The sequence below is a fragment of the Rattus norvegicus genome, chromosome 9, assembly GCF_021556685.1.
Source record: "Rattus norvegicus strain SHRSP/BbbUtx chromosome 9, alternate assembly SHRSP_T2T, whole genome shotgun sequence".
Classification (NCBI taxonomy): Eukaryota; Metazoa; Chordata; class Mammalia; order Rodentia; family Muridae; genus Rattus; species Rattus norvegicus.
In genome coordinates, this window is record NC_141542.1 from 14,245,776 (window position 1) to 14,272,756 (window position 26,981).

General features: G+C 44.0%; 1 protein-coding gene across 1 annotated transcript; it reads left to right on the forward strand.

Annotated features, from left to right (window-relative positions):
• Positions 1-1,949: 1,949 nt before the first annotated feature.
• Positions 1,950-19,789, forward strand: LOC148003345 (putative sperm motility kinase W). The gene is made up of 6 exons (XM_087568401.1): positions 1,950-2,055; positions 10,230-11,804; positions 12,239-12,731; positions 13,985-15,511; positions 18,691-18,928; positions 19,475-19,789. The coding sequence occupies exons 2-3, from the start codon at positions 10,288-10,290 to the stop codon at positions 12,258-12,260; spliced, it is 1,539 nt and encodes a 512-aa protein (XP_087424527.1). The 5' UTR covers positions 1,950-2,055; positions 10,230-10,287; the 3' UTR covers positions 12,261-12,731; positions 13,985-15,511; positions 18,691-18,928; positions 19,475-19,789.
• Positions 19,790-26,981: the final 7,192 nt, after the last annotated feature.

Genomic DNA, 26,981 nt, shown 5'->3' on the forward strand with positions numbered 1-26,981 from the left:
GATGGAGCTGAAAAAATAATTCCCGATGGAAGCTCATCATAAGAAGATGTTTTCTCTGTTTCAAATGGGAAACTAAGTGGGGTAGGAGGCTCAGGGTCCTGGTTCAGGCCTTTTGGCAGGAAGCAGGTTCTAGTGCCAGGAGAGCAGCTAGCCTATCCAGGCCAAGCTTATCCCAGCAGTCAGTGACCTCTGGGCAAACCCTCTGTCGACCTCCTGAATGAACACAAAGAGTAGATGGGCTTTTCCATACCATTTTTGAGTCTCAGGACAGCTGCATACCTGAACTTCCTGTTCCCTGTGTTGCCCAAAGGCCTTCTTTCTGCTCAATATAGGACTTGGATGAAACTTTTTTATTTCTCTAGAATACAGTACAGTTTTCCTCATATAGGTAGATCATCTCTTACATATCTTTCTTATAAATCTGTCCAGAAAGAGGCAAGAAGAGGTTAGACAAGAGGTTAGACATAGTGCAACATCACAATCTTTTAACAGATTACAGAAGAGAAACACTGATTCCTCCTGCGTGTAGATACACTGATTATTTTTGAAGACACTGTGTTAGAATACAAAGCGTGTCTTAGTTAGGGTTTTACTGCTGTGAACAGACACCATGAACAAAGCAAATCTTATAAAGAACAACATTTAACTGGGGCTGGCTTACAGGTTCAGAGGTTCATCTGTCATAATCAAGTCAGGAACATAGCAGTGTGTAGGCAGGCTTGGTGCAGGAGGAGCTGCAGGTTCTACATCTTCATCTGGAGGCTGCTAGGCCCACGGTATTAAGGCAAAGGCTCACAGTGACACTTCTATTTCAACAAGGCCATAGCTCTCAATAGTGCCACTCCCTGGGCCAAACATATACCAATCATCACAAAAGGCTTTCCTGCTGGTGACCTGAAAATCCCAGGAAGCAGTGATCAAGGGGGAAATTTTACAAGTGTAGTAGGTAAGGGGATTGAATGGGCCTTGTTTAGAATGTAGAGTCTTCCTGGAACAGGGAACATGTACACATTTTCACATACATGATTAAATGCATGAGAATAACCATTGGAGGAGGATACACTATTAAACGTGAACAGTTTCAGGTCATAGATGTGCCTTTTAGAGATAAAGGAGAGAAGGCTTGGGGAGAGAGAGACAGACTGGTTGACTGACTGTGAGGGTCATGGCAGCTAGAATAGAGCCTCACCCCAGCAGCTTAACATTGAGCAGGGCTCAGCCAAAACGATAGTGGAAATGAAAAGGGCAGGGGGTGAGAGAAACATGGAACCAATAGAGTGTTCTGATTAAGGCTCAAAGTTTTAATATTCAGCACAGTGTATATAAAGGGAACAACTACAAAACCCATCCCCAGAACAGCATAGCAACAGCACATCTGTCTATGCAACAGGTTTCCATATCTTTGTAGTCTGTGAATTCCAGCACATCAAAGCTTGCAGCTGCAGCCAAGGCAGGTGTTGCTGTTCTGTCTGATGAAACCTACAGCTCAAGGTCTGCTCCTCCTGCCTTTCTGGGTTCATGTTCAAGGTCTGCATAGCCTGTGCAGACTGAGGAGGTCACACTGACTGAGGAGAGAAACAGACTTAAGATTTGCGCTAGTGCTACATAGAAAAGACAGGGACATGACAGAGGACGTCCGGGATTGGAAATGCCATGGAACCAACTGCACAGCTATGCTGATCTGCATGGCATTGGCGGCTCCCATTATGGTGAATTATGTTTCCTGATGATCTGAGGCTAAATAAAACCTTGCTCCTATAAGTAGATCCTTGTCTGCATTTGATCACAATCACAAGGAAACAGCATTACAGAAGTTGGGGTCAAGAATGTGAGAGGAAATACATTAAAAAAACCATCAGATCTCTGATTGGCCTATTGCATGTGACATCATAATGAGACTGCTAGAATGTTAGATACCAGCCAATAGCAGGGTTCTCTCTAAGGCTGGGTTCTGTCCTTGTGCTTCAGAGAGGCAGTTGGTTTGTGAGAGAGCAGTTGGACTCAGTTGCTTCTCACAGATTTGGCCTTTTCCTCAACTTGTTGGATCTGAACATAGTGAGTTTGTTTCCTAGGTTTTCAGTTTGGGCTTTGGCATTTGGCGTTCATTTACTTTTTATTTATTTACATTCTTGGTTTGGGTTTTAAGGATACTTTTATGTTCTTTTTCTTCATTTCAACTGCTATTCCTTTGATCAAGTTCATTTACTCGTCCTGTTTGCCTTTGTTTCTGTCTATTTTACACCTTTGGTGGTCTGTATTAACTGTACACAATGAGGAAATCATCATGACTTCACACATCTTGCTTGTCCTGCCTTTGGATTCTATTTATTGGCTTTACTTCATTTCCCTTCCATTGGATGTCACAAATACTTCCCATAGCTCAAGGGTGCAATCCCCCTGCCTACTCATGGCCTGTAGGAAACAAAATGAGACACTTGTGTTTGTGGGATCGGCGTGTTTGAAGTCACACTTCTCTAGTTCCACTCGTTTTCCTGAAACATTGCCCTGACAAAGTTATTTCATCTCATATGTTTCCTGATGATGAAAAGAGGTGGAAAGTGTGCCTTCCCTCAGTTTCACAGAGTACTGAACTTCTTGCCAATCATTGCTGTTAGTTGTTGAGGAGTTGTTTCACAGTTTGTTGGTTTTGCTCTTGGGGTTTGTGTTTGGTCTTTCATAGTTATATTCATGTAAACGTAAGTTTATATTCACATTTATATTTTTACTTTCTTTGATTCTTCTCTCATTCCAAACCTCCTAACAGCATCCTCACCTCACTCACTCCTCCAAGGTTTCCCCTTGCTTCCTCTGTCTCCCAAAGTCCCCACGGGCCCCCTGCTCCCATTTCCTTCAGAGAGGTGGCCTCCTGTGGACAGTGACGGAACATGGCAGAACTAGATGTCTAAGAAGCCTTTCTTAGTATTGTTGGATTTTCTTCTAGGGTTAACTTACCTATGGTATCTGTTTCTTCATTAATTATGACCTAATTTTCATTTTGAAAACCAAGTTTGTAATTTCCTTCCTTACCTTTTCCTTGTATAAAACATATATTTTTCTTATTTTCAACGTATTCACTTTACCTCCTGCTCACTGTCCCCCTCCTGATCACTTCCTCCCACAATCCTGCCTCCCATCCTCTCCCCTTCCCCTTTCAGTGGGTGGGCCCCCAGGGTATCCACCCACCCTGGCATATCAAGTCTCTGCAGGCTTAGATGTATCCTTTCCCACGGACACAGACAAAGCACCCGGGGCTAGAAGAACATTTTTCATGCACAGGCAGCAGCTTCTGGGATGGCCCCCACTCCAGTTGTTCATGACCCACATGAAGATCAAGCTACACACATCTGCTCCATATGTGGAGGCGAGGCCTAGGTTCAACTGTATATGTTCTTTGGTTGGTGGTTCAGACTTTGAGAACCCCAAGGGTTCTCAAGGGTTAGTTGATTCTGTTGGTATTCCTGTAGGGTTCCTATTCTCTCTGGGTCCCCACAGTCCTTCCCCCATTATTCTACAGGAGTCCCCAATCTTCATCCACTGTTCGCTGCAGGTGTCTCCATCTGTCTGAGTCAGTTGGTAGGTGGAGTCTCTCAGAGGACAACTGTGCAAGACTCCTGTCTGCAAGCATACTTAGCCTCAATATGTATGGTACACAGGATATATATTAGTTGTGACATATATGTTATATGTTATATAATATGATATTTATGGTAATTGCTTATATTATATATCAAAGTATTTTGTTATTTGAAACTATAAATATACTATTTTATGACTACAAATTATTACAGGCTGAAATTGTAATATCATAATATATATTGTGATTATAAAACAAGTATAATACACTACACTAAATTTATATTGCACTTAAAAGTATTATAAATATATTATCAATAAGACACACCCAAAATACAGCAAACACATAGGCGAATGCTAGCAGCAATCCACTGAACTGAGAATGGGACCCCCGTTGAAGGAATCAGAGAAAGTACCGGCTCGAGACCCCATATGAACAACAATGCCAACCAACCAGAGCTTCCAGGGACTAAGCCACTACCCAAAGACTGTACATGGACTGACCCTGGGCTCCAACCTCATAGGTAGCAATGAATAGCCTAGTAAGAGCACCAGTGGAAGGGGAAGCCCTTGGTCCTGCCAAGACTGAACCCCCAGTGAATGTGATTGTTGGGGGGAGGGTGGTAATGGGGGGAGGATGGGGAGGGGAAACCAATGGAGAAGGGGAGGGGGATATTGGCCCGGGAACCTGAAAGGGGAATAACAATCGAAATGTAAATAAGAAATACTCAAGTTAATAAAGATAAAAAAATAAACAAGCCATTATATTTTATTTTATACATACCAATATCAGCCTACCTCACGTCCCAATACCCCCTCATATATCTTCTCCCAATCCTTCTCCAGTTGTTGGGAACACCCATGAAGACCAAGCTGTACTTATGCTATATTTGTGCACAGGGAGTCGGGGCACCTAGGTCTAGCCCATGATCTCTCTTGGATTGGTGGTTCATTCTCTGGGAACCCCAAGGCTTGTGTAGAGTGGACTTTGATCATTATCTCCTGAACACCACATTCTGTCCACCATGTGTTTGTACTCAGGCTTCTCCTTTCTCCTGAAGCACAAGAGACAAAAATGTAGCCCATTTCTGCTTGTGGAACTGCTTTCTTTCAAGTAAAAATTTGTGTATGTGCAGCGACTTTCCTCGTCCGTCAACAGTTCACTGTCACAGTGCTTACTACATGTACTCTTCCCCAGTCACTCCTTACAGGCTTTGCTGTTGTTCAATTTATTTTTGATACAAATTGTCCTACTGCTCCTCAATGAGGCCATTTTGATTGTGAATGAAGGGCTCTGTAGTCTGTTGTTGAAATGGATGTGAAATACCGAGGGCTCTCATTTACAATTTTCATGTTTATGTTCACCAAGGAAGGGAGCTAGCTTATGCTTTCTTTTCCATCGTGATTATTTGGTTGGAGGAAGAGGGCAATACTAACAGACATGAGTTTGGATGTAGTCCTTTGCTTTCTCGTTCATGACATAATTTCTGTAACTCTGGTATATATTTTTCTCCAATGTTTTTACACATTTGGGTAATCCACGGGGGCGGGCCTCAGATTGTTGGGAGTACTGTTTTTGTTTTTGTTTTTTTTTTTGAGTTTCTTTTATTTTATTTCTTTTTTTCATCTAAAACACGAGTTTATTACTTTGGGTAAACACTTATGTTACAGGCAGTTGATACGTAAAAGTTAACAAATAATAATTTTTTTGATTTATTTTTGTCTTTTTTTTATTAGATATATTGCTATATTTATATTTCAAATGTTATTCCCATTCGTGGTTTCTGGCCCATAACCTCCCATGCCCTCCCAATCCCCCATATAGGTGTTGTCCGACATCCACCCCCTCTTATCCCATCATCCCCAAATTCCCCTGCACTGGGGTTCCAACCTTGGCAGGACCAACGTTTCTCCTTCCACTAGTGCACCAACAAGTCTATTCTCTGCTTCTTATGCAGTTGGAGCCCTGGGTCAGTCCATGTCTAATCTTTTGGTAGTGGTTTAGTCCCTCGAAGCTCTGGTTGGTTCACATTGTTGTTCTAATGAGGTTGCAAGCTCCTTCAACTCTTTCTTTCACTTTTTCTCAACTCTTTCAATCCTTCCTCTAATTCCCCCCAAGGATGTCCTGTTCTCAGTTCAGTGGTTTGCTGCTAGCATTGACTTCTGTATTGGACATGCTCTGACTGTGTCTCTCAGGAGAGATCTATATCCGGTCCCTTTCCGCACGCATTTTTTTTAGCTTCATCAATCCTATCTAGTTTTGGTGGCTATATATACATGGGCCACATGTGGGGAAGCCTCTGAACAGCCATTCCTTCAATCGCTGCTCTAAATTTGCTTCCATATCCCCTCCTATGAATATTTTCCCCCTTTTAAGAAGGAGTGGGAGCATCTGCATTTTGGTCATCCTTCTTCTTGAGCTTCCTGTGGCCTGTGGATTCTATCTTGGGTAATTCGAGCTTTTTGGCTAATATCCACTTATCAATGGATGCACACCATGTATATTTTTCTGTGAGTGGGTTACCTCACTCAGGATATTTTCCAGTTCATTCCATTTGCCTAAGAATTTCATGAAGTCATTGTTTTTGATAGCTGAGTAGTACTCTGTTATGTAGATGTATCACATATTTTTTTTAAATTTATTTAATACTTAATAATAATTCTTTGGTTTCCGGGCAAACATCCCCCTCCCCCCTCCCCTTCCTTATGGGTGTTCCCCTCCCAACCCTCCCCCCATTGCTGCCCTCCCCCCAACAGTCTAGTTCACTGGGGGTTCAGTCTTAGCAGGACCCAGGGCTTCCCCTTCCACTGGTACTCTTACTAGGATATTCATTGCTACCTATGAGGTCAGAGTCCAGGGTCAGTCCATGTATAGTCTTTAGGTAGTGGCTTAGTCCCTGGAAGCTCTGGTTGCTTGGCATTGTTGTACATATGGGGTCTCGAGCCCCTTCAAGCTCTTCCAGTTCTTTCTCTGATTCCTTCAACGGGGGTCCTATTCTCAGTTCAGTGGTTTGCTGCTGGCATTCGCCTCTGTATTTGCTGTATTCTGGCTGTGTCTCTCAGGAGCGATCTACATCCGGCTCCTGTCGGTCTGCACTTCTTTGCTTCATTCATCTTGTCTAATTGGGTGGCTGTATATGTATGGGCCACATGTGGGGCAGGCTCTGAATGGGTGTTCCTTCTGTGTCTGTTTTAATTTTTGCCTCTCTATTCCCTGTCAAGGGTATTCTTGTTCCCCTTTTAGAGAAGGAGTGAAGCATTCACATTTTGATCATCCGTCTTGAGTTTCATTTGTTCTAGGCATCTAGGGTAATTCAAGCATTTGGGCTAATAGTGAGTGCATACCATGTATGTCTTTCTGGATGTATCACATATTTTGAATCCATTGCTCTGTTGAAGGGCATCTGGGTTCTTTCCAGCTTTTGGATAGTATAAATAAGGCTGCTATGAACATAGTGGAGCATGTGTCTTTGTTGTATGTTGGAGCATCATTTGAGTATATGCCAAGGAGTGGTTTAGTTGGGTCCTCAGGTAGTACAATGTCCAATTTCCTTAGGAACCTCCAGATTGATTTCCTGAGTAGTTGTACCAGTCTGCAATCCCACCAAAAATGGAGGAGTGTTTCTCTTTCTCCACATCCTCACCAGCATCTGGTTTCACCTAAATTTTTGGTCTTAGCCATTCTGACTGATGTGAGATGGAGTCTCAGGATTGTGTTTATTTGCATTTCCCTGATGACTAAGGATGTTGGACATTTCTTTAGGTGCTTCTTGGCCATTCAATATTCCTGAACTGAGAATGTTTTTGTTTAGCTCTGTAACCCATTTTTTAATAAGGTTATTTGGCTCTCTGGACCCTCACTTCTTGAATTCTTTGAATATTTGGCAGCTACTATTTTTGCTACTCAATACTCGTTGCTTATGATTCTTGTGTTTATGTGTTTTATTTCATCTTATTTCAAAATTCACACAGGTCTACAATCTCCTTTCGTATATTCTTATTTCTGGAAGCATAAAACTTGAAATATCCCTGAAAGATCATCTGGATTGTAGTCATAGTAGAGTATTTGTAGAACATCATGTCAGCCATATTGCACTCTAGTTGGAAGAGGAGAGTCTGGTCTCAAATTGGAGAGCCACTATCCAAAGGAACCAGAGCAGTGAAGCAAGCTGTTTATTGGTGGTCTGAGCTTTGAACTGACAGATGATAGCTTAAGAGAACATTTTGAGAAATGGAGCACAATTACACACTGTGTGGTAAGGAGAGATGCTCAAACAACCTTCCAGTGGTTTTGTTTTTATTACCTATTCTTGTGTTAAAGAAGCATATACCACGATGTGTGGTCAGCCACACCATGTTGCTGGGTGTGTTGTGGAACCAAAGAGAGATATTCTAAAGAGGATTCTGCAAAGCCTGGTGCTCATTTAATGAAGAAAATTTTTGTTGGTGTTATTAAAGAGTAAACCCCAGAATATAATCAGACAGACTACTTTAAAAAGTATGGCATGATTGAAACCATAGAAGTTATGGAAACAGGCAGAGTGGGAGGAAGAGAGGATTTGCTTTTATAACTTTTGATGGTCATGACACAGTTGACACAATTCTTGTTCAGAAAAACTATAATATCAATGGGCATAAGTGTGAACTGAAAGGCCCTTTGTAAACAAGACATGCAGTCTGCTGGATCACAGAGAGGTCATGGAGGTGGATCTGTCTACTTGATGGGTTGTGGAGGAAACTGGTGGAAGATGAGGCTACGGTAATGAATGTGGTGGCATCAGAGATAGTCATGGTGGCGGTGGTGTTAGATATAATGGATTTGGAGGTGATGGTGACAGCTATGGTAGCAGTTCTGGCTACAATAGTAGAGGAGGTTATGGAAACCAAGGTGGTAGATATGGTGATGGTGGAGGAGGACATGATGGTTACAATGAAGAAGGAAATTTTGCTTGAGGTAGCTATGGTAGTGGTGGTAAGTTTAATGACTTTGGAAATTATAGTGGGAAGCAGCCATCAAATTATGGAGCCATGAAGGGGGGCAGTTTTGCTGGAAGAAGCTCAGGCAGTCCCGATGGTGGTGCCTACGACTCTGGAGGTGAAGTGGTGGATGTGGCAGCAGAAGGTTTTAAAATAAAACAGAAACGGCTACTTTCTACTACAGTCTTAGTGGGAGAGAGAATGAGGAGTCGTCAGGAAAGCTGTAGGCTCCTTTGAGACACTCATCCTGAATGCAGTGGAGGAACTGTAAAAATCTGCCAGAGAAGGAACGACGATCTATAGTCAGAGAAGTCATTGCAGCTTAAACAGGAAGCCCCTCTTGTTCAGGACTGTCATACCACAGTTTGCAAAATAGTGCAGCCACCGATTAAGGCAAGAGTGTCAATTAGATGTATATTTCTGAGGTCTTTCATTTGTTGTAACCTTTTCTTTTTCTTTTTATTACATCAGATGTATTGCCCTGTAAATTTTGATATTGGTACAAGGAATAATAATTGAGTAATTTTTAAATTAAAAAAATCATCTCATTGTTTTCTTTTTATAGTCTGTAGAAGTCTCAATTGATAACTCAGGTTAACTGCATGGTTGTCTTGAAAATAGCCAGCTCATTTTTTTTTTATTAACTTGAGTATTTCTTTCTTTCTTTTTTTTTTTTTTTTGGAGCTGGGGACCGAACTCAGGGCCTTGCGCTTCCTAGGCAAACGCTCTACCACTGAGCCAAATCGAGTGTTATTCCCTTTCCTGGTTTCCAGGCAAACATTCCCCTAATCCCTCCACCCCCTTCCTTATGGGTGTTCTTCTCCCCATCCTCCCCCCACTGCTGCCCTCCCCCCAACAATCTAGTTCACTGGGGGTTCAGTCTTAACAGGACCCAGGGCTACCCCTTCCACTGGTGCTCTTACTAGGATATTCATTGCTACCTATGAGGTCAGAGTCCAGGGTCAGTCCATGTATAGTCTTTAGGCAGTGGCTTAGTCCCTGGAAGCTCTGGTTGCTTGGCATTGTTGTACATATGGGGTCACGAGCCCCTTCAAGCTCTTCCAGTCCCCCGCGACTCCTTCAACGAGGTCCTATTCTCAGTTCAGTGGTTTGCTGCTGGCATTTGCCTCTGTATTTGCTGTATTCTGGCTGTGTCTTTCAGGAGCGATCTACATCCGGCTCCTGTCAGCCTGCACTTCTTTGCTTCATCCATCTTGTCTAATTGGATGGCTGTATATGTATGGGCCACACGTGGGGCAGGCTCTGAATGGGTGTTCCTTCTGTGTCTGTTTTAATCTTTGCCTCTCTATTCCCTGTCAAGGGTATTCTTGTTCCCCTTTTAAAGAAGGAGTGAAGCATTCACATTTTGGTCATCCGTCTTGAGTTTCATTTGTTCTAGGCATCTAGGGTAATTCAAGCATTTGGGTAATAGCCACTTATCAATGAGTGCCAGCTCATTATTGATGTCATGTCAGTATTTCCCTTTGCATGCCCAGTTCACTGGAACCATTTCTGCTCTTTACCAGGACTCCTGCTCTACCAGTTTTTGGTTGGGATCTTCTGGGATTTATATGTCCTTGAGGTGCATCATTGGGTGGTTTGGGATATCTTAGGTTTCATGACAGAGAATTCTTAGTTGTAAGCCTTCATTCCAAACTTGCATTCATTTTTATTTCTAGCCTTGTATGTTCCTGGATTAACACATGCGATTAGGTGTTTGACCTTGAAGCAAGCATCATGGCCGGCCACACAGAAGTGAACATCCTTGAAAAAGATTTCCGGATCTTGCTATCTCTGGGTTCTGGCTCATATGGAGAGGTGAAACTTGCCTGTCACCTTCCCACAGGCACAAGGGTGGCTGTCAAGGTCCTTGATAAAAACATCAACAGTGTGGCTGACATCACTTTGGAGGTGGAACTCCTTCAATCTTTAGAACACAGAAACATTGTTCGATTTTTTCACATGATCGACACACTGACAGCAAGTTACATTATCATGGAATATGTGGCAGGAGAGGACCTTGAGAGCTGCCTCAGATCACTGGGCTGTATGAAAGAGGAGGAGGCCAGACCTATTTTCCAGCAGGTGGTGTCGGCGGTTCACTTCCTCCACCAAAGACGCATAGCACACCGCGATATTAAATTAGAAAACATTCTGGTCGATGCGGCAGGAAATGCAAAGCTTTGTGATTTTGGTATGGCAATTAAAATTACAGAAGGGCAGATGCTGGAGGAGATCTGTGGCTCCTTGCTCTATTGGGCCCCAGAGATCTTGGCAAGGAAACCCTATGATGGGCTGGCAGGTGACATGTGGAGCTTGGGCATCGTCCTCTATGTTCTGGTCACTGGGCACTTTCCATATCTAGAAGCTACCACTGAGGATATGCACAGGCTCATCACTACTACGATGTGTCCCATTCCTTACCACTTGTCAAAACCGTGTCACATCATCATTGCACGTTTACTCATGGTCCCCACCTGGTACAGGTTGACAATATATCAGCTGGTGGAACGACCGTGGCTGGGCCCCATTCAAGAACATAGGCTGCTTGCCACAAAAGGAATACTTCCCAGGATCGTGAACACAATGTGCACCATTGGTTATACCTGTGAAGAGATTGTGTCATCCCTAACACACAGGCAAGTCAAAGGTGAAGTAATGGCAACCTTTAATATTTTAAAATACCAGCTGAACTGTGAGGACAGCCATCAACAAGTGGAGAAGCCCTGGGCAAACAGCAGCCCTGCAGGTGCCCTTAGCCTACTTCCAGCTTTGAAGAGGAGAGCGAGTGAACCTGTTCCTTCAACCCGTATAGAAGCTGGCAAGAGTCACTTTCAGGAGGATGGTGTGGAAGAAAGAGGCGAGAGTTGCAGAAGGTACCCCATGCTCACCAAATACTCCTCCGTGGACCTAATGCCCTGTTCAGATGACCCAGTACCAGAAGGATATTCTCTGGCAGTTAACATCACTAATACTGCTACAGAGGACATTGCAGTCAACAGAAATTCTATGGACAGCCTACGTGGCGAACACTTCTCTCCATTATCAGCCCAGGATGGAACAGCCACAGGGTTTGTGAACATGGGCTTTTTTGAAGAAGAACCATCCCCAGAGCTCGACATTTCCAGGGACCAGCCCCAAGTTGGACCCATAGCTTCTGCTTCTAGGCCACTTAGGGGCTGGAAGCTGATGAAGAAGCGAATTTTCCGTTTCCTGGAAGCCTGCTGCTGCTGCTGCTGTCTGCCCTCCCCATGGTGAGCCTGAATCCCTGTGTTAGGTGCAACAAAGAAAAGATGGGATAGTGAAGTCCCTTAGAAAACACAGCTGGACTGGCTACCCAGATTCACAATTCCTGTGCAGTTAGGATATGCCTTTTAATATCCTCTGCAAACGATAAGATGGACCCTCTAATACGGCAAAAATATAAGATGTCTAGCACATTAAATGGCCCAATTCCACAGCTTTACCCTCATTTAAATGTCTAGAGGGTTGAGTCACAAGCAGATAGCATAGCATGGGGCACATTGGGTTGAAAGAGATAGAGGACAGTTTAGCTAAAGGGGAGAAATTTTATAGAGGAAGGAGGAAGGTGAGAGCTATGGCAGATCAGGTGAGTTCAGTGCTGAATAAGTCCTACCTCTGTCACGGTCAGTAATAGATGCACTTTCATATTTCTTTTGCTTTGAAGTGGGGAAACTGAAATGAATTAATAGAATTCCGGCCCTATTGAGGAGTGATGCCACAGCAGAAAGTCAGGACAGAACCCCAGGCTGCTGTGTTCCTCCAACCCAGGGCTACACGCTTCTGTGTCCCTCTCCAGCTCTTGGGTCTGAACTTTCAGTGTGCAGCTCCTTCAGTTTCCTCCAGCCCCAGCACTGCTTCGTGGACAGAAAGGTTCGCATAAGGAACATCTAGCGGGGGAGGCTCCACCTCCCCAGCTCTGGACATGCTATAGGACCAGTGCCTACAGCATCTAAAACAGAGGCCTCTACAGGCAGGAATGACCTGTCTCATGACAAGGCCTCTGTCATGGACATTGAAGACAGGACTTACTCAGTCCTGAGGAGGACGAGTGTCATCTTGGTCACTTTATACCCTCCATCTTATTTTGTGACTGTCCTTTGGAAAGGCCTGCAAGAACCATGGAAGTCCCCTGGAAGGAGGAAAACAGGTGAAAGGAGGTAAGCGGAACAATTGGCAAATGGGATGGAATGGGAAACAGAAATGAGAGGGTGTAGTGTGAGGAATAGATTCTGTCCTTAGGAACTTCCTGTCCAAAAAGTGCCATGAAAGAGATGCTTGTTTTGGACTAGGCAGGAGCTTGGGGCAATCAAGAGTAGGAATAGAGTTCCTGAGAGGTACAGCATGTAACTAGATCAGCCTGGCCAACGATGAGGAGAAGAGGGCCTGCTTGGATGGCTCCTTGCATGAGTCAAGGCAGACAAGTAGGAAGCTGCCTTGAAGCATCATCCTGTTCTATGCTCCTGAGCTGTCAAGTGGCAGGAAAAAGGTATAGTCCTGTAAAGTCAGTTGGTTCCTATCCTGCTCAGGACTCCGGAAGTCCTGTCTTCAATGTCAATAACAGGCCCTTCAGGATTCTTTGTTTCTTTTGAGGGGAAAGTGAAATGGCATAGTTGAGCTATGCCTTTGGTGTTGTATGTGCAACAAGAGGGACGCAAGTCAGATATTGGAGGTGCTGTGTAAAAATATACCAGGGCTACAGGTCATAGCACCCATCCTCCAAATATACAGTTTCAGCTACGGTGTTTAAACCCTTCACCTCCCTGGAGCGCCTGCCCTGCTTGCTAGATTTCCCTAAGTAGTCACATGCAGCTGTGACCTGATAAAATTCTATGTCCCTAGTTTTGTCATGTTTGTGGAAAAAGGCTTTGAGAGCATCTAGAACAGTGGCCTCTGCAAACAAAGCAGACATCCATGTAGTTCTCAGGCTCCACTCCACTCTGTTCACTTCATCATACCCAAGCTCCCTTCTGAAGGTTCTGTGGAAGAAGGCCATTAACCCCGAGTGAACTGTTGGAGCTGCGGATACACAAAGGGAGATAAGAGGGAGGAATAGGGAAAAGAAGAAATGAGTGGACATGGAGAGGGACAAAGCAAGAGTGTGCTGGGACACTTCCTGTCAGTGATGAAGCAGAAATGAGGGAATGTGTGGTCTCGGGCAGGAGTTTGATGAAGAAAGACTAGGAACCATTGTCCACCGCAGACAATGTGAGTTGTGAGGACACTGCACACCATGTGAAGTGGTCCTGCTCTGATGGTTACTGACATGTGTCAAGGTACAGAAGTAGGAGTTTGCCCCAATAAATACTCTCCTGTTTGGGGCGACTGATGGAGGGTGTGGCACTGGGGAGTCTGCTGCTCTTGTCTTATGCAGACTACGTCTCATCTGGTACCTGTGTCTTTTTCTTCACAGCCTCTTTCATCCAGGCCTTCCACGTTTCCTCCCATGTCATGTTTGAAGAATCTTTTATCATTCTCCCGTCTCATGGACTGATTCATAACTATCATTTGAGCTATGTTTGTTTTGCTCAACAATGGCAAGTTAAATAGGTATTACCGAGCCTGATGCCAGATATTGCCTCTAAGAGGCCAGCAGCCATGGTACTGGATTGTATCTACTGCCAATCAAGAATCCAGGCTTAGACAAGAACAATGGTGATCATGGAATTGTAGATGTCAGCCCCTGGTGGGGTATGGAGAATGGAATGAATGTTTCTGTGAGGTGTTTTTCAGGACACATTTCAGGGAAGGAGAAACTCTCAGGGTTGACCTGGCAACCGAGCTTCACAGAGAATCCAGAGGCCTAAGGTGAGTGAATCATGCAGCTGAAAGTAAGATGGAGTCCAGTAAGTATCTGTGTGCTGTAGACCATGAGTGTCCGAAGCCTGGTCTTCATATAGTGAAGGAAGGAACACAGAAGGTGGTTTATGCCAGCATCGCCTTCTCCTAGGGAAATTGTTGACTGTTTACTGACAACCAATGGGAACATGAGGGACGACAGAGCTGTGGTAAGGCAGGAACTGCCTGCTCCTTTATACTTGGCATCCAGCTTCCATTCTGCCCAGCTGTCCCTGGGCACATTGACAGCATTGGTCAAATCTTCTTCCCAACAGGATGATGGGAAGTTTGGCTGTCAATACTTCCTAGAATCTGTATCATCTGGTGAGTCCTGTGTCAACAGAACAGAAAGCTGAGTTCATAGTGGTTGAGAGTAATTTTGACTTTCATGGCATCAACCAGGGTCAGCTTGTGTTTCTATTGCACATCATGGAAGCTAGAGCTGTTGAATGGATGGGCTTCTTTTTAATTCTTTAAAGGGGACAGTGAAATTTCTTGTCCTAACATTTAGTTTTTATTTTTTGAGACAAGAACTTAGTACATAGCATTTTTTTTGTTCTGTAAATCATAATGTAGAATTGGTGGTTCCAAAACTCAGTGAGATCTTCCATGGCACTGCATCTTGTATGCTAGGATTGTACATGGGTACAGCAGCAATAATAAATTCTTGTAATCTTTCCATGTAGAACCATTCCAGTCCTGAGCTTTCATCATTTGTGCATGGCCAGGAATTGAGCTGGAGGCACTGACATCCAGGGTCGACTAGGAACAGTGAGCAAACCAACCTCAAATGTAACCTTCAGAATAGAAGTCTATGTTCCCATGGGAGTGGACACCTGATGGTGGGAATTCAGTCTAGAATACTTCTGTGGAGAGAAGCCAGTGGGATAGGCGTTGTGTGTCATGCTTGACACCATTTGGATATAGGCCTCAGAGTGTGACTCTCTTACCTTGCCTGCTTTCACAGGATCCCTTAGCTGCCTTCTGGGCATAAGTCACATGACCTCAAAGTGACAACTTCAGGATACCGTAGACTACCTAGCCAGTCTTGTCGACAGAATTCTTTCCATCTGAGCCAAGTGGTCATAGATGAAGACATAAGGTGGGTCACTGAGACAACTGGTACCTGTCATTTATTATTGAAAGCACAGCTTTCACTTCATGGTCATCTATGGTAGAGGAAAGACTCTTGTTCTCCTGATTCAACACCAAGATACAGTCTGATCAGTTGCTGACTTTCATGACTAGTTTGGATTTCATGGGTCCCACAGTGCTGTCTTTGCTTGTCAAACCACTTTGGATTGAGTTTTAAACCACTGAAACGTGTTGATCCTGGCAGGCTAATGTGGAGATTGGGATGTAAGAATCTGAGTTCTGCATCACCCAAAGCACTGTACAATACCTCATGGAACGTCTGTGATGGGACAGGTAAACTCTCCACATAAGAATTGTCGAACATGTTAGGGAGACCCCGTCCTATTCCATATCCTTAGAGCTTTGTCATTTATGTTCAGGTTCCTAACCACCAAACTTCTATTGAGTGAAAACAAGCCATTTCTGTCCTTGGGGAAAGCTTGTGACACACAGCACAGTCCTCCTGATCTTTATCTGTCTCTGAAAAATGTCAAAATTTCATAATTGAGGCTGGTTATGTGGAGTTTTCTTCCTATATCATCTTCATATAATTTTTTCATTATATTTTCTTTTAAAATTTGTCTTATTCCATTGAAACATTAAATGTTTTCCATGGATGGGTATACACATTCAAAAATCTGATTTCATAATGCCGTTCCCCAGAAGCTTTTAGCTCTTTGTAAACCATCATAGTTGAGCTCAAGATGGACCTCCGAGGATGAGAAGCACAGGTTGCAGAGGCAGCATGAACTCCATTAACTTTTGCTGAAAATGGAGGGTGGAGAACTAATGTTTTGCATGGTTCATATATCCTCCTTGTTTGAAGGGATGAGCCCTATATATTGTGAGACATGGGGTTTCCTGCTGTAGAGCGAGAGAACAGAATGAAGAATCCTGTAGGAAATCCATAGAGTCTGTGTCCATTTACTGATTTACCCAATATAGAGGCCTCTATCCAACACAGGACCAGGTAAACCATCTATGAGTGTTTTCTCCACAGGAAACCATATTTAAGAAGGAAACATGGCCCAGGCCTACCCTCTCACAGCATTGTTTTCAGAGTGTACCTTGAGCCAATACCATGTCCAATCTGCCCATGAATGTGCCAATTCTTTGGGCAAATCTGTACAGAAATACTACAGCAATACTCATTTCTCTGCTTTTCTCATCAGATTTCCCACATGAGGAAAGACCAGCTCCATCCCTCTTTCCTCATGGTCCCCTCTCTGATGTTGCATTTGCAGCCTCCCTGTATCCCCGTATCCCTCCCATCACAGAAGTCATAGCTCACTGCATGCTGCCTCAGTTTTTCTGTATGCTTAGGAGACTCACGGTGGGGAGTTTTATCAGGACCGTATCTGTCTCCTAACAGGGGAGTGCCAGCAATGAAGGGAAATAGGAATCCTTTTTAGTAGGAATACTTGGATCCTGCTTCCCTTTTGAGGGGGTGGGTTTACGTAGCCAGGAGCACAGTGATAATAGAAGATAAATTCTTGGAATCTTGTCTAAACTTAGCACTACATGTTAGCAACCATGAGGATGCCCTGGAAGGGTTCCTTCAATCCCAAGATAAGTGATGGAAAGACAGAGGGAGATAGTGAGAGATAGAGACACAGACACTAAGGAGTGGCTCTCAGGGAACATGAGATAACTTAGTGTAGGCGATTCTCTGTACTAAAACAGTTGAAGAGGAAACTTTGAAACAAAGAGTGCAAACATCTTCACTCACATCTATGTCCTGACATTCATACTGCCACTGGACTTTTACTGCATTTGTATTGGCTTCCAGAGCTAGGGTACAAATAACCTACCAGAAATGAAAGATAGAGTTTCAAATTAGCTCAAAACTCAGGAACAGGATCTGACTCAGGAAGACAGATTGTTAAAAATGCAGGAGAACCTATCGAGACTCACTGACCCTCCCCCTATCACCAGATATGAGTAAATGAGTAATGAGTTCTGTACTGCCCCTGTGATAGATACTTGTTCAAGTCCCGGTTGTGCCCTCCAGCCATTGAGTCCTGCAGAGAGTATTCCAGGAAACAGGCTGGCCAAGCCTAACCAGATGTGTTTCAGATGCAGATGCCTCATCAACACTGACAAACATTTACCCTAAAGGACAATCAAGATCTGTTCTCAGGAGAATGCTTGCCCTTTCCCCTCATTTAAGTCCTAGAGTCTTAAGAACAATTTTGTAATTTTGAGAGTTTTCCCTTGTGACATTTTTGGTATTTCCTTTTGACATCCTCTCATCTCCTGGAGTTTGTGACTTCTTCCTTTAAAAAGCCCTTCTCCCAGCCACTCAGGGTCAACACCTCTGTCTCCTGCATGTGATACGTGTCGGCCCAGAGATCTCCTTAGTAGATCTCCATAATAAACCTCGCCTTTGTGTATACATCCAAAATGGTCTCTCTGTGTCTGGGGTCTGCGACTTCTCGAGACTTGAGTAAGGGTCTCCATTCGGGGATCTTTCAGAAGAAGATAGCCAAGAGGCAATTGGTCATTTTTTGCTTCGCCCATAGCTGGTCTGCTTTTAGTGACCACTAATGTAGTCTTCAATACTGATGCACCTTATGGAAAGCCAGACCAGAGCAAAAAAGACATTAGTAAGGTAGCCATGTCACGAAATCCCAGGAGAGACAGCAGAAATGAATGTTTGGCCCCACCATTTGCCATTGATTCCAAGTATGTGAATTTCCCAGTGCAGAGTTGATGCCCAAGAGACCAGAAGAGTATAAAGTGGACATTTTGTGTTGCAGCCACTAGAGGGAGCACGTTGCTGCCTGTTACCTGAGAGAAGAGAAGTCAGCTCTTTAGGGCCAAGCTTACAGACTCAACACCTTCCTTTCCACACAGCCTGCCTGAGAGAGACACCTGGACAGGTGTAGTCAACACAAGCTATTTCAACCAGGACCTATCCAAACATGACATTACAGGCCAGTAATACTCATCTCCCAGAGAAGAAAACTGAGTCCCAGAGATGATCCGTAGCTTGCTCTTTTGTACAATGTATGTTTGGCTCATATACTATAGAAACCCAACCAGATATTTGACTCAGACATAATGACCACAAGCACACTGACTTCCTTGTAGTCTTACTGTGTACACTACAGTCACTGGCCATGTTCTGTCTTCTCTAATCTGCAGGTTCTGCTGAACAAGATCTGTGGTCAAAGATCCTTTCACCGTCCTTGCATTCTGACTCATCTAGAAAATTGTTAAAGAAGATGGTATAGGAAATGCAGTGTCCAATCCACATAGAATGTTGGGAAACTGCTTAATTCCTTTCTCCTAGTTCCTGTTTATGGGACAGATGCAGGCAAACAAGCCAGACCAGTCCCTGAAAACATTATTTCCTGAAGAGAACCATTGAGTTCTTTATCACGTAAGTCACATAAGGGGAAAATAAACATTATCCCTGCTTCATTGGGTACTGAAGTCCACCCAAAATGAACAGGCTGTGTGATCTGAATAGTCACAAGTCTTAGGTAGGACAGTGAATGTTTCTGGCAACATCATCATGTATCTTCAATGAGCCTTCTCTAGTAGATAGACGTCTGTCCACATCTTGAAACATGTACCCAGAAAATTCCTGCCTCAGGATGTGGCACACATTACTATGACACTGGCTGTGGAGAGCATCTCCCACCTACACGTCTCATGAATGAGTATCATGTCATTGCCTGAGATCTAGAGGAGCTCAGAGGCTTCACACAACACCAGGAGGACATGCTGTGGAAGACAATGAAATGCCCTTCTACCATCCAACTACACACAACCACTCCACATTTCCAACCATATCTGGGCACTCTACAGGAGGATCTCTTCGTGAAACCACCCACTGGGTAGATATAGCCGATTCACTGCCCATCTTAGATAGTTTGCATTTTGGCTGTGAACAACTCTCACCTATGCTTCTCTATTCTCACAGATATTCAAGGAATCACTCCTGAGCAGATGAAGTATGTGTCTCCGCAGAGCCTGAGCAAGTGAATGTGCCTCCATGTCTGTTGTCTAGACTGGATCTCCTGAGAAGGCCAGTGGCCATGGACCCAAGGACCACTTACAGGAAGATGGTGAAATTGAGGGCGTTCTGTTGGGCCATGTCTTAGTGGTGTTGGGTAGATAATATTCACAGTCAAAAAGTACTAAAGTGTTTCAGTACAATTCCAAAATCAGCTTTGAATTGGTATTCAGAACACTTTCACACATGGCTGAGAGAAATACAAATTGACCTGAACCCTTATGCCTGCCTAGTCACTGTTCTTTTCTTCAACAGTTCATTTTTTATACACTTTACACTTTGATCACAGCCACCTTCTTTCCTGTGCTCCCAGTCAGGGCCTTACATATCATTCCTCTCATTGCCCCATCTACCTTCTTTTCAGAGAAAGAGGGAGCCTCCTTTGGGCACCACTCCACCCTGAGACATGTAGTCTCAGCAGCACTGCATACATCCTTTTTATACATCATCTATATGCTCAGCAAAACCACTTCGATGGCCAAACACCAAATGGAGCAAACAGCTGGTCCTAAACCTAGAAGATCTGACAGAATGAAGACGAGATTCCTCCCTACCCGGCCCTTCTCATTCCATCCCTTCCCACATTGTCTCAGAGTTAGAGGAAGTGCTCCAGAAAAAGAACAGAGACTGGACAGATATGACTGAGCACATAGTCTAGCAATAGACCCACCGAAATCAGGCCAGCTAATTTTGTCAAAGGCAACCAGGGAAATCAAGGCACAAAAAAGTGAGCTGCCGTCAAAAAATGTTGAATTGTGTTAAAGCAAATATTAGAAAATCCATTGAAAAACAGAACACAGTCAACAAAGTTACTTGTGTCTCCAAATGCACACGATATAATTTTTATATACATGTTAAAGAAGAGGCATATATGAATTTGTCTCATAAGTAGGATGATCAGAGAAAATGTAGAAGATGAACTGTGCAAACGAAATCCTTAAGAAAATCAAGAACCAGACAATGGCTGGAGCAAAAGCCTCCCTAGGGCACCTACAAGGAACCTGACTCCTAACACACCCCAGGAGACAACACATCCCTGTACTACCTAGAGATTAACAAGTAGAAGTGCTTTAACATACACTCTCTTCCATCCATGCAACTCTAATAATTACTGCATAAGCAGAAGGGGTAGAGGTCGAAAATGATCACTATTCAAGCCTTGGTGATTAATTCCAGCTCTGACAGTCAGCACCATTTTGGCTCCCAAATACCCGAAGCCAATAGAGGGAAGAGGTTTAAGATGGGAGACATATAGGACTCTTTGGACCTGGTGTGTCTTGCTGTTGCTCATGGAGAACAGGAAGGCCAGAGCTGCAAGTGTCCACTGATTCAGATATGCTGCTACATATCACCCACATGAAACATCTCAGCCAGCTGCTGCTGCTCAATCCATGCCAGGGACCAACCTGTGCTGTCCATTCCACATGCCTCTGCATTGCTAGGTGTCAGGACCTGGGAACACTTGCTTCCCCCGTATCACATATACTTCTATATATTTGGCCTTGCCCTCACACTTGTCCTCTGACATAGCCACTCCACATCCACTACTAGGTGCCTGTTCTATATGACCCTCTCCTACCACTCTAGTCAACACACACCAGTAGGATTCAGGACGTGCCAGATATGTTGTCCTCAGCTGCTGTGCTCCAACACCCATGCAAGTAATTGTGCTAGCCAGATGTCCCCACCCATGACACCCCCAAATGTACTAGAGTCATCAGGACACCTCCAGTACAAAGCCCCATGTACTATCTATCCTCTGTGTCTAGCGTTGCTGATACCAACTATGTCATACATAAGTCTCAAGACTGCAGGATTGAACAATTTGATACACAGTAGTGCATAAGGGCTCAACAAGGTGTCCAGTGAAACCTGAAACCAAGCTACGGTGGCAGGGGATGGATTATCTTGTGGACCTGATAAATAGCAGTGCCTGAGTGGGTTTGGCAGTAGGATTGAGGGTATCTAGTAAGATAGTGGTAGAAGCTCCTGATACTGAAATGATTGATTTCCAGAGCATTAGCAAGATGTTCTGTAATGTCTTATGAACACAGTAATGTGTATTGAGTTCCAGCAGTAGGGACCTGAGATATACTGGTCTGTGCAGGGGACCAGGGTGCTGTCCAGCAGTAACTTATCAATAGTATGTATGGAGCACAGGTGGTAATTATGATGTTATATGGAACAGTGTGTGTGTGTGTGTGTGTGTGTGTGTGTGTGTGTGTGTGTGTGTGAGTGTGTGTGTATGTGTGTGTGTGTATTGTGAGGGGTTATAAAGTTTGGTGTGGTGTTTTCACCTGCAGTGAATATGAACCTAAAATCTGTTGTTGTGGATTGTAATGCACTTTGGATTACATCTGTGAATGTGAGGTGATTTAGTCAGTTTTCCTTGGAACCTGATATCATGGAAGACATCGATCCTTGGAAAGCAGTGAAATGGATGTTAGCCAGTGTGTGTAGAGAACCTGTGACTTTAGGGAGGTATACCCAGCAGATCCTTGCACTATGGGTGTGTGTGTGTGTGTGTGTGTGTGTGTGTGTGTGTGTGTGTGTGTGTACATGAGCGTATATCACTTTTACTGTAGGTAATAAGAACTTACCAGGACCCCATACCTAGGGATGTGGATGTTTGTGTACATGGCGATATCTTGAATAATGTGAAAGTCAATTTAGGTCTCTGAACACATGGCTAGGTAGCTGGTTCTGCTAGGTATCTAACCCCATTCAGAGCCCTAAATTGACTTTCATGTCATTCAAGATATTGCCCTATAGACAAAGATCTCCATAACACTTCTAGGTATAGGGTCCTGGTAAGTTCTTATTCCCTATAGTCAAAGTCACATCCATGCATGCACACACACACCCCTGGTGCTAGGGTCTGCTGGGTATACCTCCCTACAACCAAAGGCTCTCTTACACAGCTATGGTTCAGATCCTCACAGTAACATCTTCTTTTACAAATCCTCACATGTTCAGATACATGTATACCTGTCCCTAGAGCCACACTAGGAACATGCACACATGCATTCATGTACACACACACACACACACACACACACCCCAGGAGATTGAAAAGAGATGGCGTGGGAGGGAGGGAGACAGAAATAGAACAGAAGCACAGATACATAGATTCCTATACAGAGGCAAGCATGCTGTCATGGCAACCAGTTGGGTTGTGCTATGGACAAAGGTCCATGTATGCACACAGATATACACATGGCTACATTTTTTGGCCTGTTAGGTATGAATACACATACACATGAGCTGGGTTTCAGTTACTGATATCTTCCCAATCAACTAATTCTCCACACATGTTTAGATGTAGGTTCAATTATGTGTCTCCTACCTGTAACTAAAAGCCTCATACAATACATGGCTTTGTCTGGTTCTACATGGCATTCACATGCAGCCAAAGCCACAATACACATAGAGTTAAGTTTCAGCTCTTGCTAAGAGCCTTCTTCCCTACAGTTAAAGTCCCAAAGCAAACAGGAACCTAGGTATTGAGTCCTGCTTGGTAACCTTTTCCCTCCAGCAAAAGCTCAAAAATAAGAATAGGTGTCAAGTCCTTCTAGTTAACCCCTTAACTGTGTCTCCCTCCATGTCTTATATTCACATCTCAGGATTAGGAACAGAGGATATAAAGATCTTCTGGGGCCACAAGCTTGGAATAGAGTTATGGCTAAACATCCAGATTTTTCTGCTACAAGCAGGCTTGTGTAGCTTTCAGAAGACTGTGTGAAAAATAGGATGGCAAATGTGTGATCTGTGATTCCTATGTGTAGCCCTGCACCCTCGTTTGCATATGTGATGAGTGTGACTTTGGATCTAACCAGGCTGTTGTGTGATCATTGAAGGTTCCGAATTCTTTGATGCCTACTCTTGTAAACAGTGTATCATTCTGGAGAAAGATAGAGATTGTTGCCCAAAATTTGTCAATTTGGGGAGCTCTAAGCGAGCCCTGTTCTATGAGCACAAACGATACAGGCCCAAAGCGGGATGCAGCTCAAGGGGAGTGCCCAAGACCTAACACCGTTCCTGAGGCTATGGGGCTTTCACAAAAAGGGACTTATCTTGACTGCCCTCCGAAAGACCTAAGAAACAGCTGAGAGAGTCAAATGCAGATATGTGCACCCAACCAATGAACAGAAGCTGCTGATCCCTGTTGTTGAATTAGGGAGAAGCTGGAGGAAGCTGAGGAGGAGGACCACCATGTAGGAGGATCAGCAGTCTCCATTAACCTATACACCCATCTCTCAGACAGTGGATCATCATCCAGGCAGCCTCCAACAGCCGAGTTGAGGACGCCAACACATATACAGCGGAGGCCCCCCAGGTCTGGGTTCAGTCAGAGAAAATTCACCTAATCCTTGAGAGAGTGGAGGCCCCAGGAAGTTTAGAGGTCTGGTGGGGTGGGTGGGGTGAGGACATCCTTGTGGAGACATGGGGTAGGGTGGTGAGATGGTATGGGATGTGGAACAGTTGGGGAATTGGGGTTGGACTGGGACAGGAATAAATCTGTATTGTAAAAATAAGTTAAAAAAATACGGCTTCAAGAAAGGTAGTGCTTGGGTGGCCCTGTCTTCCCCCATCAAGCTGCTGCAGCTGCCAGGAAAGACACCTATTACCACCTCCAGAACGAGAAGGGAGCTCAGAGTGTCACCAGAGCAGCCTGCTAGTGCTAGTGTCCTGGACCCCTGTCATCCCTTCTTTCCCTCCCCGTGTTGCAGAAATGGAAGCGAGTTCCCATACAACTCTCTCGCGGACTCTGTTTGTAATTAAATGGAAAAGGAAATCTGTGCTCTCCTCATTCATCCTTTCCACGGCCCAAGCTTCAAAACAAGTCTGTGTGCAGCCCTGACTGTCACTTAGAAGTGTGGTCTTGCAGCAGCTATGATGGGGTTTTCCTGTGACCCTCAGTGTGACCAGGTGCCATCAGAATAGTAATATGATATGACACTTCCCAGGCAGTGCTGGGTTCATGGTGTTTTCTGTCTTGTAAATTGGAAGTTTCTGTTATTCTAATAAAGTTGGTGTGTATTTAAAACAAACGTTCTGGTAATTGTCTATCTAGATATGTGTTCCCAGACTCAATATGTTTCCTTTATCCATCCTTTTACCCAAAAATATGGCTCAGAAACAAAGAGCTTTAAGGAGTTGAACATCTGAAACTAGGCTTGAATTTACAATTGGTAGAAGGCTACAAACCCATTGTTTTTGATTAATGATGTGGAGGGGCCAGCCTACTGTTGGTGATTCCACCTCTTTAAGTTGGTCCTGAGTTGTGTGTGTGTGTGTGTGTGTGTGTGTGTGTGTGTGTGTGTGTGTATGCGTGGAAGGCGTAAAGAACAAGACTGTAGACTGGTTTCCTCATTGTTTTCTGGCTCTCTTGCTGTATAAATTCCTCTCCCAACCTCCATAAATGATGGACTTTGATCAAAACAAGTAAGCCAAATAAAATCGTTTACCCCACATTAATTGGTGTCTATAAGAAATACAAATTATACTAGGACTATCCTAAGAGAAATCTCAGTGTTTGAATCCTACTGCCTTACCTCCTGAGTGCTAGGATACAGGTATTTAGCATAATACTGAATAGATAAATAGAAATCTTGAGATAATGTAATGATGGAAAATAATTGCAAGTCAATTTCTTGGCAAACAAAGACAGCGTGAGGGTTCTCTCTCTCTCTCTCTCTCTCTCTCTCTCTCTCTCTCTCTGTCTCTGTCTCTGTCTCTCTCTCTCTCTCTTTTATGTCATGATTAAAGTTTCCCCTCTTGGTCCTCGTTTCACTCCTCCTCTGTTTTTCTTCAAAAAAAGGGCGAGCCTCCTGTGGGTATCAGTCTGCCAAGGCAGGTTCCTGGCTTTCCAGGCAATGTCAGGGATGGACTCCTTCTCATGGCATGGGTCTCATTTGTTGGCCAGTTCCACATTTTTGTAAACCACCATTACCCCAGCACATTTATTAGGCAAGATAAATTGTAGGTTGGAGATGTAGTGGCAGGGTTGGTGTCCCAGTATCTCCACTGGAAGTCTTCCTTGGCTACAGGAGATGGTCAGTTCAGTCTTGATATTCCCTTATTGCTAATAGTCTTGCTAGAGTCACCATCATTGATTCCTCAAAGTTTCCATTGCCCTAGCTTTCTAGTTTGTCCTGGAGATGTGTCTCTCTTCCATTCCTGTTGTTCCTCTCAGTACTCTCTCCCTTTGTGTGACCTAAACCTGATCCCTCCTGGTCCAATCCTTAACCCCCAATCCTATCCAGGCCCCTCTCCATTCACCTGTGACATCTCCAACACTGACATCATCTGTTTGGTTTCTCTTTCACAGTGAGATATGCTTGTCCTCCACTGAGTCCTCTGTGCTGATTAGCATTTAAGGTCTGTGGGTCATAGCATGGTTATCCTTTATGTACAGAAAATATCCATTTACAGGTGAATACATACAATTTTTGGCTCTCTGTATCTGGGGTACTGCACTTACATCCTTTTACTCACATCCTTTTGTTGATAGACTTCATGATGTTATCATTTTTACCAGCTGAGTAATACTCCATTTTATAAATGCACCACATTTTCTTTATCCATTCTTTAGTTGAGGAAATCTAAGTTGTTTCCAGTTCCTGGCTTATGAATAAAAAATGCAATGAATATACTTGAACAAGTGTCCTTGAGGTTTGGTGTCCTTTGGATATATGCCCAGGATTACTACACTTGGTTCTTGACGTAGACCGATTGCATGTTTTCTGAGAATCTGCCGTATTTATTCCCAAAGTGACTATATAACTTTTCAATCTATTTAGCAGTAATGGAGTGTTTCCCTTGGTCCACATCCTCGGTAGCATGAGCTGTTGAAAGATCCCCGAAGAGAGACCCTCTCTAAAGTCGCGGGAAATCACGGACCCCAGACACAGAAAGACCATTTTGGATGTAATAAGCAAAGACGAGGTTTATTACGGAGATCTATTACGGGGATCTCCGGGTCGACACGTATCCTGTGCAGGAGACAGAGGTGTCGACCCAGAAACTCAAAAGTCAGGGGTTTATATAGGGAAGGCTAGGGGTTTTGGCGTGGTTACACACAATTGGCTAATTTCTGGTGCGGCTATAAGTAATTGGCTCATTTAAACATGGCAGTGAGATTACAGCACAGCAGGAGAGTACGTATTGACTGGAGCGTACAGAATTTTAGAAGCTAGGGGCGTATCAGGGTTTGAAGGACATCTGGTTAAGGTGTGACTCTGAGTAAGCTGGGGGAGGTGCCTTTCTGCCAGATGGTTTGGGTCAGTCCTGATAACTTGGGCTGGTTCCTGCATTCCTTTTCTTTATCTTTATCGTCTGTTAGTCCTAGTGGCAGGGCGGGGCTGCCAGAACTTGCTTTTCACAATGTTTAGGCCTGAGTCTGTGAATTTTG

What these genes read in the sequence shown, in the direction of transcription:
- LOC148003345 (XM_087568401.1), top strand. Translation starts at nt 10,288, where the DNA reads ATGGCCGGCCACACAGAAGTGAACATCCTTGAAAAAGATTTCCGGATC. An exon ending in TGCTGTCTGCCCTCCCCATG is followed by an intron (nt 11,805 to 12,238) that starts GTGAGCCTGAAT and finishes TTTGCTTTGAAG; the next exon opens with TGGGGAAACTGAAATGAATT.